Source organism: Podarcis vaucheri (assembly GCF_965113315.1).
Source record: "Podarcis vaucheri genome assembly, chromosome: 5".
In the NCBI taxonomy this organism is placed as follows: domain Eukaryota; kingdom Metazoa; phylum Chordata; class Lepidosauria; order Squamata; family Lacertidae; genus Podarcis; species Podarcis vaucheri.
In genome coordinates, this window is record NC_138763.1 from 31,080,047 (window position 1) to 31,093,035 (window position 12,989).

The 12,989-nt window shown below is 41.5% G+C and overlaps 1 protein-coding gene across 5 annotated transcripts in view; it reads right to left on the bottom strand.

Annotated features, from left to right (window-relative positions):
- Positions 1-2,524: 2,524 nt before the first annotated feature.
- Positions 2,525-12,989, bottom strand: part of NYAP2 (neuronal tyrosine-phosphorylated phosphoinositide-3-kinase adaptor 2) — a 138,853-nt gene continuing 128,388 nt past the window's right edge. For 3 of the 5 annotated variants that reach the window (XM_082221784.1, XM_082221785.1, XM_082221783.1), the window contains 2 exons: positions 8,098-8,199; positions 2,525-3,083 (listed from right to left, as the gene is read on the bottom strand). In XM_082221784.1, the coding sequence (XP_082077910.1) occupies positions 2,856-3,083; positions 8,098-8,199 (330 nt within the window). In that variant the 3' untranslated portion in view covers positions 2,525-2,855. The remainder of the gene's footprint in view (positions 3,084-8,097; positions 8,200-12,989) is intronic. The other 2 variants (XM_082221787.1, XM_082221786.1) reach the window with 1 other exon arrangement.

Here is a 12,989-nt window from a genome sequence, read left to right on the forward strand (position 1 = left end):
GGGCGGGCTAGTGGATGGAAGGAAGGATTAGTGAATTGGAGACAAGTTCTTCTCCAACTACAATTCAAATCCAAGTCAGAAAGAATTCAAGAGTCATAGTGCTTGCTGTGCCTTGAAGGTGAGGGTTATAGGCCCATCAGGAGTCTCAATCCCTGTCCAAGGAATTTCAAAGCTAAATGCCATCTCTGTACAGAAAGAGAAGCAGGATGACTCTTAGGAGGACAAATTCTTGGACCGCTCCTGGTTATCTTAAGAAGCGAAGTCCTGCACACTTCAAAAGAAATGACAATTCCGCAGTATTTCCAAGTATCTATTTCAACATTTTCTTTGCTAAGAATGTAACGGTACTTTCTTTTGCATATAACATTTTCTTTTAACAAATTAAGGATTGCTTCCAACATGCTTGTACTTGGTTTTCTGACTTGGGACACGTGAGCAGGTGTAAACTAGCAACTGAATCACATACCCATTTTTGCTGCTGCATATGCACAGAGTGGCAATATGCATGTGTGTGTGTGTGTGTGTGTGTGTGTCCTTACGGTGTGGATAAACATAAATAATGATGCTTGAGTAACTACTATATACACTTATAGACCCCCACACTACTTCTTCTTTTAAATCTGATACAGAAATTGTCAATTTGGACATCAAAATATACATTAGTTATAAAATATTTAAAAACTTTATTTTTTTTATTTGTCTGGAAAGAAACTACTATTGGTAAAGTAATAATCAATTTTATCAATATAGATTACAAAATAACCTACTAAAATTTTGTTTCATTTTTGGTCTTATTGATCAGCAGTTGCACTTGTGGCACTGCTGTCAATATCATTTTAAAAGAAAAAAGAAAAAGCCAATATGACAATAAATTCAAATGACACATTTTTTTCCTTCTTCTCAGAGAATATAATATTCTTAAAATGATTGTTAAAAGAGGAACCCTTTCATGCTGCCAAACTTTTAGAAGCATCGATAAAAATTTAAATATATAAAATATATGTGATCACATCAACTCTACGGCAATATGGATTTTTAAAAATCTTATCCTACACAGTGCCTTCTAGAAGATACTTTAATGCACAGATCTCACCCTCATGTACAGCATATAAACCATCTCTTTCTCCTGCTAAAACCAAGAGGTCATAATTCTTTGGTCATGACATTATAGTCTAGTAAGATGGGTGTGATATCACAGAGGACTATGACCCAATTACAGGATCAACCAGGAATACGACAATGGTTACTTGAGAGAAATGTGCTCTACAGACCCAATCCAAAGGGTCAGACTTTCCAAGATGAAGTCAACCTTTCTCATTGACTTTAGTGAGATTTCACACTAACTCATTCTATAACTGGACACAAAATACAATATATTAGAAAAGTAACGTGAACATTGTGAACGGATTTTCTTTTTTTGTTACCTTTACTTTCAGGGACCCAAGACAAATGAGGATGGGAATTAGAGCTGTATTATCACCATTTCAACCTGCTAAATGAATAGAGGATAACTGAATCATGTGATGTATACAATTCCTTAATCACAGTGAACCCTGGTCTCCACAAATCATCTGAATAGAAGAAGGAAGAGTTCTCAGTTGAAGATAACCTTTCTGCAGCAAAGCTAACTCACATTTCTAGCTAAACTACTTGATCCGTTTTGCTCAAGACGTACACCCTGATCCAGACGGTTGATCCATGTGAAGTAGTCTATTTCTTTGTGCAGATCCTCCTTGCATTATTGTTTACTCAAAGTTATGCGGTCAAGGCTTAACCCCTGCCCACCATATCAACATGCAATATTCCTGCATCTGCTATACAAACATCTCACTAAGCTGAGTTGTTAGCTCTGACAACCTATCTGGAAGGATGGGGTTCGAGTACGGGGCTGATTTTAGACACCCTCTCGCTACCACCAATTCCCTCTAATAGACTGAATGCTGTTTGGCAGGAAAAAATCCTTGCACAGCTTCTGCACAGACAGGTCTTTGGATCAGGGCCCTATGGTACAAGCCATTAGACAGTCTCCAGCCACGTTAGCAAGGCTGAGGCAGGAATCATAGAATCATAGAATCATAGAGTTGGAAGAGACCACAAGGGCCATCGAGTCCAACCCCCTGCCAAGCAGGAGGTTGTGAAGCAGTCGCGCTTGGTAAATTGCAGTTGTTTCTAATACGTTAATACAATTTTACAATAGCAAATATACGTTGTTTTTTAAAAAAATGACACATTGTTAACATAATTCCTACATCTGAATGAATACTGTTTTATCTGCCTTGCTTGCAGTTCCATCCACCTTCCTGCCAAACAGTATACAGAAAATGAAATCAAATGAGTTCTTTTAAAATTATTATTCAATTTCACTTCTACATCCCTAGCACCGGTTTGTTACTGTTAAATCAAAAATGTACAACCACATGCTTATGTCAAGATAGAGAATGTAGGCTTATGGGATAATTTTAAATTGGTTTTTTAAAAAGAACAAAAACAAACCCCAAAACATAAAGGTAACACATAGAAAACAGTTAGAACAGTTTATGAGTAAAATTCTTCATACATGTTTGCATTATATTTTAAATAGTGTATTGTCTCAGTTTTTTTTAAGAGATTGGCAAAATATTTACATCTTTCTATTTTTTTTTCTGGATCCCAAAGAATCCTCAAAAATGTGCATGCCTTCATTTAGTGGGAGACATAGATTTTTCTTTTGATTGACAGGTGGGTACCGCTTTAGCAAGCTTTATCCCTAGGTAGTTCTTCACCTGAAAATTAAGTCCCAGCCACCACCTTATTAGGAAGATAGGCTGACAGTGCATGTTTTAGCAATGTGCGGAAGATAGCCCCTCATGCTCCTATCATATTGCAGTGTCCCAGAAAACGGTTTGTTGCTTGGAATATGGAGGGGGGCTGTACTTCTTGGACCCTGTGTTCTTCTTCCAGCTCGGCAAGATAGGCATGCTGTCCTGTTTGCAAAGTCCTTTCTCAGATTTCTGCCGTGCCTTGATTTCTTTGCACAGGCAACGTTTTTTCTCAATCATTTCCAGCATTGTATGGTCTCCGTGCAACCACTGCATACATGTCACCTATTAAAAAAGGCACAAGAGTTTAACTGCAGGCAAAGTGGTAGGGCTGGTTCTCAGAAAGCATTTTCAAAATACTTACGGCAATCACTGGAGGAGAAAAAAAGAAAGAAAACCAGAAACTATGCAATCGGGCACCTTTAACTTTCACCCCCAAGACCAACAATGGGCACAAGTTCTGTGTTAAATATACATAAGAAATTTAGGGCTGATAGCTAGAACGGTAAAGGACCATAGCTAGACAGTTCAGTACCTACTTAGCATGCAGAATGTCCCATGTTCAAAACCCAGGCATCTCCCAGTAGCACTGGAAATGTCCCCTGCCTGAAACAGTGGAAAGCCACTAGCCGCCAGTGTAGACAAGTCTGACACAGACAGATCAATAATCTGGCTTTGTATAAGGCAGACTTCCCATGTTCCTTTATGCAACAGTTCTTGGATGGAACCATGTAAGGCTGCAAGTAGTGGTAGGGTTTTCTTGTTTGAACTTTTGTCACTGGAAGGAAAATTTTTACACAAGGGAAAACTAGCATGCTAAAGAGAAGGGTAAGGTCTTCTTTCTTATTATTTATTTTAAAAACCCCTAAAATCTTCTTTGTGTTTTCTTTCTTTGTACATCCACTGAGTTTTAAAATGAGAGAATTCGATCCTGCAGTTTCCGCACTTGTTGATTTAAGTGATACAGGAAATTTTGTGCATGTAATGAACCATTTTCTTTAGACCAAACAAAAGATTGTGAGTGAATTTCTGTATGTAGAAGCCATCTTCGTCATTCTTCATTTGAGTTAACTAAACACACATGAGGGGCAGTGGGAACGAGTGTGCTAGATTCATCTCCATTGTTATTCCAGTCACCCTCCTCATGTTGGAGGGTGAACTTGTGAAGTGGGGAGCCTTCTGTGCTTGCGGAGAAACCCCTGCATGTTTAGCAACTCTGAAAAATCAGGATTCACATAGTGGCACATTTCCTGGAAAAGGTAGGGATCAAGGCAGTGTTATTTTTCTAGAAAAAGAGGTGCCAGAACTCACCGTGAATACCTCCCTTGTTCTCTTATAATGGCAATGGCGCCCACCTGAGAGGTGTCGGAACTGAGTTCCGGCAAGTTCCGGCTGAAAAAAGTCCTGGTCATATGACATCACTGTGTGTTGTTCTCTAAACATGCTGGGGAGTGCAGCCAATGAGAGTGGAAGATGACTCTCTTCAGAGTTTCCCACTGGCTGCACTTCCAAGTGATATTCAATATGGTAAGCAACAATCATCCCCTCATAATTTTGGAGAAATATCTCCTCCTGCCTCCCCTCAGTTTTGCAGGGGAGAATATTTTCTGGAAACAGGAGAAGCTGATATAGACCTAGCCTATGTTCTGTCCCCTAGACTTCTCTTCTCATTCAAAAAGCCCATGTCCCAGAGCAGCAACTTTCTTCTCTCAAGGAGAAAAAATGGTGAAGCTCAGCCTTCTGCTTGTCTTTTCTCTCAGAGTCTCTCTCCCCACTGGCCTTCCCCCATTCAGTATTGATCTTTTAGAGTTTTGCCCTGGAGCAATGCTTTGTTTCCATTTGTATGGCAATTTTCCCTTTATTTTTATGACTTCCAGCATGTGTGAGTCTGTGTGTGAGATAGAGTGTGTGTGTACATGTGCGTTCAGCATGTAAAAATCCTCCCAGTGATGTGTTCCCATAAGAGAAGATCACAATAAGGTGCAGCGTTAACCCCAATGATTAGCCATCTGACAGCTTCTTCAAATGTTTAAGTACAGGGCAAAATTCAGTTGGGTGCCAAATCACAGCAAAAGAAAACTATAGATGCACACCAAAGAGTAAAGATGATTCTGAAGGGCTCACTAAAGGTAACATAATATTGTTCAGGTACCAGATGGTCACCTTGGCAACCATGCTTATTCCCCCTCAGTTCTGTAGTCAACAATGACTGAAGGCACATTCAGGTACCATGAAACTGATCATTGGGTGGCCCTGCAAGGTGAGCACATTAACTGCACCATCCCTCCATCATTATCATCACCCTCCATGGTTTGGTGGGTGGCTACATGCCCATAGTCAGAACCCTAGAAAATCAGGGTCAAAAATGTGTGGGGATCCTTTATTAATGCAGGAGACTACAGCTTCACACAGTGGCCCCCAAATTCATGGGGGGCACTGAGACTGCTGATGAGGTAAAGCAGAGGTATTGCACATATCCCTTTAACCCCCTCTCCCCCCACATGACAACAGTGTTACAGCATTGCAGCGATGGAAGAGGGCTCAGGGTGCCTCTGCATCTGCCTTGAGATTTTGGTAAACAGTTGTTTTGGTAAACAGAAACCACAAAAATGGCCATAGCTTCCATAGCATTAAGACTGTTCTCATGATGTGTGAAAGCTGGGGAATTGAGGTAGGGATGTAGGAGGGAGCTGTTTTAAATTGATTTACACAGGCAGTTCCAACCAGTGGTGTGCGGTCCGTGGACTAGGGGGCTAGGCTAGTCCCTTAAATATTTCTGGTAAATTAGAGTATTAAAGCCCAGCGCCTCCTTCCCAAAGCCCGGGAAGCTTCTGCCCAGCTTAGGGAGGGAGGATTGATGTTCTACAGGGTCCAAGAGCTTTCCTACCACCTTTCTAAAGCCTGCCTGGATTTGGGAAGGAGGAAGCAGGGCTCCAGCAGCCTGTCAGAGGCCTGGTGCTTCATTCCCAAAGCCCGGGAACTTTCTGCTTGGCTTAGGGAGGTAGGTGCGATGCTCATGCACATGACATCAGGACGTCAGGATGTTCCCTGCACCACCACCACCCGCAATCATGCTCACAATCTGGTGCCTCTGGCCCTAACTGTTCCCCTACAGAAAATTTCACCACACGCCACTGGTTCCAACCCCATCATTCTTTGCTCACATTGAACCAGGTCTTGCATTGAGCACCCAGTTATGTCTGAGCATAACATACTCAGCTGCAACGTCAATCAGTCTGAAGAAGAGGAATACAACAAGCCTGTGTTCTTTCTTACTATTGGGTAGTAACATTGCATTCTGAAGAAGGGTTACACGATTCAATCATTTCCTGAAGAGGAAATAGGAGTGCCGTTAATGCTTGGAAGACAAAAAAATTAATATTTCTCTGAATTAGTACGAGCTTTTAAAAATGTCAGGCACTGCAATGTCGACTAATTAAAGGGTTTTTAAATCAATTAATTTTATTGCCTCTGAGCAAATTAACTGACTCGTTCATCAATTAAAGTATCACATAGTATGTAAGAACTGACAAACCTTTGTATGACTAAATAATAAATATATTTTGTCTGTTAAATGAAAACTAGATAAAATGCATTTCCTCAATCAAGAGATGTGCTAAGCTTGTCTACCACAATGCTATCAGTGCTCAGCATCCTTTCAGAGGGCACATCTCAAATGTAATTTCATCTTTTTAATCTGCAATTAATCAAATTAGGTCCACTGATTAGCTGATTAAATTGTTCATTCCTACTCAGACATTTATGGCTAGTTAGTTTCAATAAAATGTGACTCTCAATGGAGGCAATAATATCAGCATTTCAATATGCAGATCTTCTTTTAGTGCCTCTCAGCACTGAAAGCACCAAACACGCACCACAAGAAACAAACGGTGTCAACACTGTACACAAAGTCAATAACTCAATACACAAAGCACAAGTGAAAAAAAATATGGAAACACCTATAAGAAAACACATTTTTTTTGCAAACGAAAAAGTGACCAAAAATATAGAGAGATTATGGAGGTGGAAAAAATGATATTAATAAAAGTAAAAGAAGACAAAAGCCTTATCATTATATGAATGTGATTCTGCTTCAGCAGCTGATTCTCTTTGTAATAATAAACTTATTACATGCACCATGCCTAATTGAACAAAAAGTGCATCTGCACAAGCCCCACTGAAATAAATGGAAGCATTTGCTGTGTTTCAGTGCAGTTCTTGTTCGATGGAAGCTTGAGAAGGGGAACTTCCAGTTAGAGTGTACCTAAATATGAATCGATCTATTATGTTATAGGGACGCAGGTGGCGCTGTGGGTTAAACCACAGAGCCTAGGGCTTGCCGATCAGAAGGTTGGCGGTTCAAATCCCTGCGACGGGGTGAGCTCCCGTTGCTCGGTCCCTGCTCCTGCCAACCTAGCAGTTCGAACGCACGTCAAAGTGCAAGTAGATAAATAGGCACCACTCTGGCGGGAAGGTAAATGGCATTTCTGTGCGCTGTTCTGGTTCGCCAGAAACGGCTTAGTCATGCTGGCCACATGACCCGGAAGCTGTACGCCGGCTCCCTTGGCCAATAAAGCAAGATGAGCGCCACAACCCCAGAGTCGGCCACGACTGGACCTAACGGTCAGGGGTGCCTTTACTTTTTTATTATGTTATGGTATAGCATTAGCTATCTTCAGAACTCCCCACACCACATTCTTCAAGCACGCAAGGGGAAGGAAAAGGCTGTGGGTTCGAGTGTTCTAGCCCTCTTCTCCTCACTGTCACTCTCATCACCTCCAAGAGTTGTAGGGGATGACTTGACCCCTCAGCCTTACCTCGCATGTTTCCAGAGCACAGTGCTGGAACTCCTAAAGATGGGTAGGAGCATGTTCCCCTCTCACTCCCCCACCCCCAGCTCCACAGCACCTTAATTCTGCTTCACCTTGTGGATGGGCAAGATACTACTGTTTTCCCCCAGCTGCAGAGCTATTCTCAAGTAAATAAATAAACAAACAAATGCATTGCTGTTCACAGCAGAAACGGGGCACATTGTCTTCCATTTTCTCTCTCCATGTAGAACTTTTTAAAAACAATGCTGAACCATTGTGCTGCAAAAACCCTCCCAGCTGCAGCTCCCTGGGACAAGGTGGTTGACATCATAGCGCAAAAAAAAACCCCTTCTTAGTTTTCCTCAGACGAAAAGCCTTTCCCACCTCTTTGTGCATATGGCAGCATTTGAAGCTCTGGTCACTGAGACATGCCCACACTTCAGTAGGTGTTTCCATACTTTCCCCCAGTATTGCATTATCACACTTACTTTACTGTAATTGTTTACGCTACTAGGCTGTGGAAGTGGTTGTTCTCTCCTGGTTCTGGTGGGTTTCTTCCCTCTCCTACTGGGTGTGCAGTGGGGTTGATTCTACATTTAGAGTAGGTATGGGGGAGAACCAAATAAAATGATATGGGTGTGATCATGGAGCTCATTACGTATCAAAACAAAGTTCTTTTCCACAATTGCTGCACAGGAACAAAATGGACAAACCAGTGTGAGATGAAAGGATGCACAGAAGCGATGGCTGAATTTAATTAAAAATGCAGTCGTTTCGAAATGGCCAGTGTGTCCAAAAATAAAGGAACCCATAAGGTGGTTTCCTGAAAAGTGCAACGCTTTTCACTTTTTGTAGAGCTGTCATCAGGCAAACAAAAAAAAAGGAGAGGCTTGTTGAAGGAATCACTTACCGTTTGCTGTAAAGAGGGAAAAAGTGAGGGCACTACTTGCCAACTCTGACTGAACAATTAAGGCATAGAATTCTTTAAATTCCTGGATTCAGTATGTCTGGTGAATGCATTTTTCTATTATATTGATGAGATAAGCAAATTCTGGTACAAATCTATTATCTATACAAATATGGGATGTCTTTGCTATTTACCTGCAGATTTTTGAAGCAAGACGGCTGGCATGTTAGATTATGAACCCTGGGTACTAATAATAGAATCATAGCATCATATATTGTACAATTGGAAGGGACCCAAAGGGCCTTCTAGTGCAACCCCCTGCAATGCCGGAATCTCGACTAAAATATCCATGACAGATGGCCATCTAACCTCTGCTTTAAAACCCCAAAGGAAGGAGAGTCCACCACCACCTTCCAAGGGAGTCAGTTCCACTGCTGAACAGCTCACCATCAGAAAGTTCTTTCTGATGTTTAGTCAGAATCTCCTTTCTTGTAACTTGAAGCTATTGGTTTGAGCCCTACCCTCCAGAGCAGGAGAAAACATGTTTGCTTTATCCTCTATGTGACAGCCCTTTAGATATTTGGCTGTCAGTCTCTTCTTTTCCAGGCTAAATACGCCCAACTCCCTCAACCATTCCTCAGAAGGCTTAAGTAGTAGTTTTCGGACCCTTGATCATCTTGGTGAAACTCCTCTGTACACATACCTGCTTGTCAATGTCCTTCTTAAATTGTGGCACAGAAATACACACAGTACTCCAGATGTGGTCTGACCAAGGTAGAATAGATCAAGACTATGACTTCCCTCATTTGAGACAGTATTCTTCTGTTGATAGAGCCTAGAATAGCATTAGCCTCCCCCCCACTCTTTTTGTTGCTGTTGCTTCACACTGTTGACTCATGTTCAGTTTGTGGTCTACTAAGATCCCTAAATCATTTTCACATAGTTGAACAACAGTGTGCCTAGGACAGAACCCTGTGACATCTTCTTGTCACTTCTTTCAAATTGATGAGAAACGATTAGTGAGCACTCTTTGGGTTTGGTCAATTAACCAGTTACAGATCTAACTAACAGTTACCTTGTACAACCCACATTTTACAGCTTCTCCACAAAAATATGAAGCTTTACTGAAATCAAGATACACTACATCCACAGCATTCCCCTGATCCACCAAGCTCGTAACTGTATCAGAAAAAGAAATGAGATTCGTCTGGCATGACTTGTTTTTGAGAAACCCATGCTGGGTCTTTGTAATCACACTAGAACATTATATGTTCTAGGACCTTTCCTGGAGGACCACAGGATCTCCATCCCTTGAGTAGGGCTAGAAAACAGGCTGTAGAAGGGAAGAGTCACAGTACAATTATTATTAAGAAGCACACGCAAGATAATATCAAAACATTGAAGTCATTTGAATGACACAGGGACAGATTGTTTTATGTCTGAGGCCTAAAGGTTTAATTCATCACTTTTCTGTCATCTGAGAATGTTTAGGCTTATTAAATTGATGCATCCCACATCTGAAAAGGATGCAGGATTAAGCAAAAAGGAAAGATTCTCCCCACTCCTCAGGTGACAAATCCTTAACATCGAAGTGAGTCACAGAGCAGCAGGCAGCATGACTCAAGGTAAGTCACTGCCAGTAAATTCAGTTCCCTCCTGCACAATGAAGTAAATGGGAGTATTTTCATCTTCTGTCGGAAGAGAATAAGAGGAGATAATTCTTGGCATTTGGAGTTCCGCAAGTTATGCTGTGAAGGGACTTGTGGAACAGGGGAGGACCAGACAAACGATCTGGAAGTTATCTTCACAGGTCAGCTGTATTTTCCAACATGGAACTAATGTTCTGTTGGCATAGTGCTTATTTCTTGTGCTAAAAAGAACAGCAGTGGAAATATATTTACATTCATTTTTTCATTAAAACAGGCAGTCATTGGGAAGAGTCAACACACATTCAGCAGGCTGCCCTGCGGCAATATGCCCTCAACCCATTGAGAGCCTTTGGGTGGGATGTGATGGTGGGGGCAGGACAAGCACACACAACCCTGCTCTTCTCCCCCAAGCAATTATCAGTGCTTTGTTGTGACCACCTGAGCAGGGCAGGATTCTGAAGCACTTTGTAAACTTGAGCACACACAGTAAGTAGTCCAAGCACTGTCCAGTGTAGAAGTGACTGTGTCCTTCAACACTTAAGGCTTGAGTAAAATTTCTTCTAAGTCACTAGAATGAATCTCATTAACCCGAGAGAGATTTGGATCAGATTGAATTCCCAAGAACCTCTGGTGGAACATATCCTCAACTCATTTTGTTGTTGTTGGTTTCCAGAATCCATCCTTCTAAGTTACTTCCTCCCTAACCCCATAAGCTACAGGCTAAAACTGAGTTTCTGAAGATGAAGAAGAAAAAGTTAACCTGCAGAAGGAAGGTCTTGCACAAAAGAGGGATTTTGAGTTTGGCAATCAAAAATTATTATTTTAGAACAACCACCCACCACCTCTTTTTGTGAAAATGTGTTGTCCTTCCAGAAAGAAGGTACACGAGGCTGCCGTAATTTATTGTTCAGTTAGAGCAATCCAGCTGGACCAAGTCCCCAAAGATAAATAATAAAATTAACACTAATTGAATGGAAGTTATTACCCTTAAAAAGTAAATATGCCTTATGTTAGCACAGACAGTTCCTAATAGAGGCTGTAATCCAGCAAAGCACTTATGTGCCCAATGTAAAGTCTGGTGTTACTGATCATCTGTATGTCCAGTAAGAACAGAATGGAGGCTGGCCAAGATTTCATCTGGAGCCTCTTTGTGGCAGGTGTCCAGTGTGGGGAATAGGATGTTAAAGTGGGGCTGTGGAGTGGTACTCAGAGCCAAACATCACTATGGAAACATATTATGAGCTGGAGGGCAACAGCTAGTTTCCATGTATTATTTACCTAACCAGGGACTGTGAAAATGATTGTGTTGAGAACTGTGATAGATTCCATCACTTTAAATGCATTTTTACTCAGTGAATATGATCAACAATCTTAGCACCATCCACCCAATTTCTTTTTTTCTTTTTTTAATGACAAGCATGCTAAAATGAAGACGGAAACATTGACTTTGAGATGATGAGATTTTTGACACCTAGTACATCTGGGATTCTTTTCATTGAGACTTTGGGCTACTCACTGCTGCCATGCTTTTGATCTGAGTGGGGTTACAGTGGGACATGGTTATAGACACAGATAAAATTATTGAGAGTTGGGGGTCCTAGATCAACGTGGCCTCATCTGCACAGCAATCTCTAATTACCCCAGTTGCAAGAAGAAGAAAAGAGGCACATATCATATTCTAAGAGAATGAAGGAAATCCAAAGAGGCCAAGGTAAATATTAAAACCAAACACCTTTGTACATTAAGCCAAATTTAACAATGTGTGATTTACCAACATCAGCCCTATGAAACAGAAAATATCTCAGGATGAACTGTAATTTAGCAATGATCAGGGTTAGAAATGTTTCATTTGTTTACAATTTTGATTTTAACAAGAATGCCTAACCCTAACAAGTTTAACTCAATACTATACTATTTAATGCCCATTCTTATTGGCTGCAAGAAGTCACACCATGATATAGCTTATTGAGTCTGCTTTTAATTATCTGAAACACATATCAGTGCCTATAGCCCATGGTAACTAGCATGTACCGGTAATTATGAACCTTGCAAAAGAAACGAATATAAAACTAAGAATATAACTACAAGGCTGAGACCTTCATTATTTGTTAGAAGAGAACTTAAGAGTAACAACCCTTGTTGCTTAACTAAACAACCCAAACTAGTTGAGCAAAGACCGAAATACCCAGGTGTGGGAATGGTGTTTAGGCTTCCCTCTGTGTGCCTAAGGCTAGGAGAAGGAAATGATGGCTAAATGCAACACTCTGTGGAGAAGCCCTATGCTTTATGAATTCGCCTCTTGTATCTGAGTTTTCCATCTCTGTCCATGTATGGGCAATGATATAATGGGACCGCTAGTGATAGACTGAGATTCCCCCAGTGAGGGACTAACATTGAGGCACCCCTAATGTTTCTATAAAAGGGATGCGTGTGGGTTAAACCGCAGAGCCTAGGACTTGCCGATCAGAAGGTCGGCGGTTTGAATCCCCGTGATGGGGTGAGCTCCCGTTGCTCCTGCCAACCTAGCAGTTCAAAAGCACGTCAAAAGTGCAAGTAAATTAATAGGTACCGCTCTGGCGGGAAGGTAAACGGCGTTTCTGTGCGCTGCTGTGGTTCGCCAGAAGCGGCTTAGTCATGCTGGCTACATGACCCGGAAGCTGTAAGCCGGCTCCCTCGGCCAATAAAGCAAGATGAGTGCCGCAACCCCAGAGTCGGCCACGACTGGACCTAATGGTCAGGGGTCCCCTTTACCCCCTTTAATGTTTCTATGCCAATTCTCTACAGATGGTACAGCTTTCCCACCCTTCAGTCTAATATCACAGCC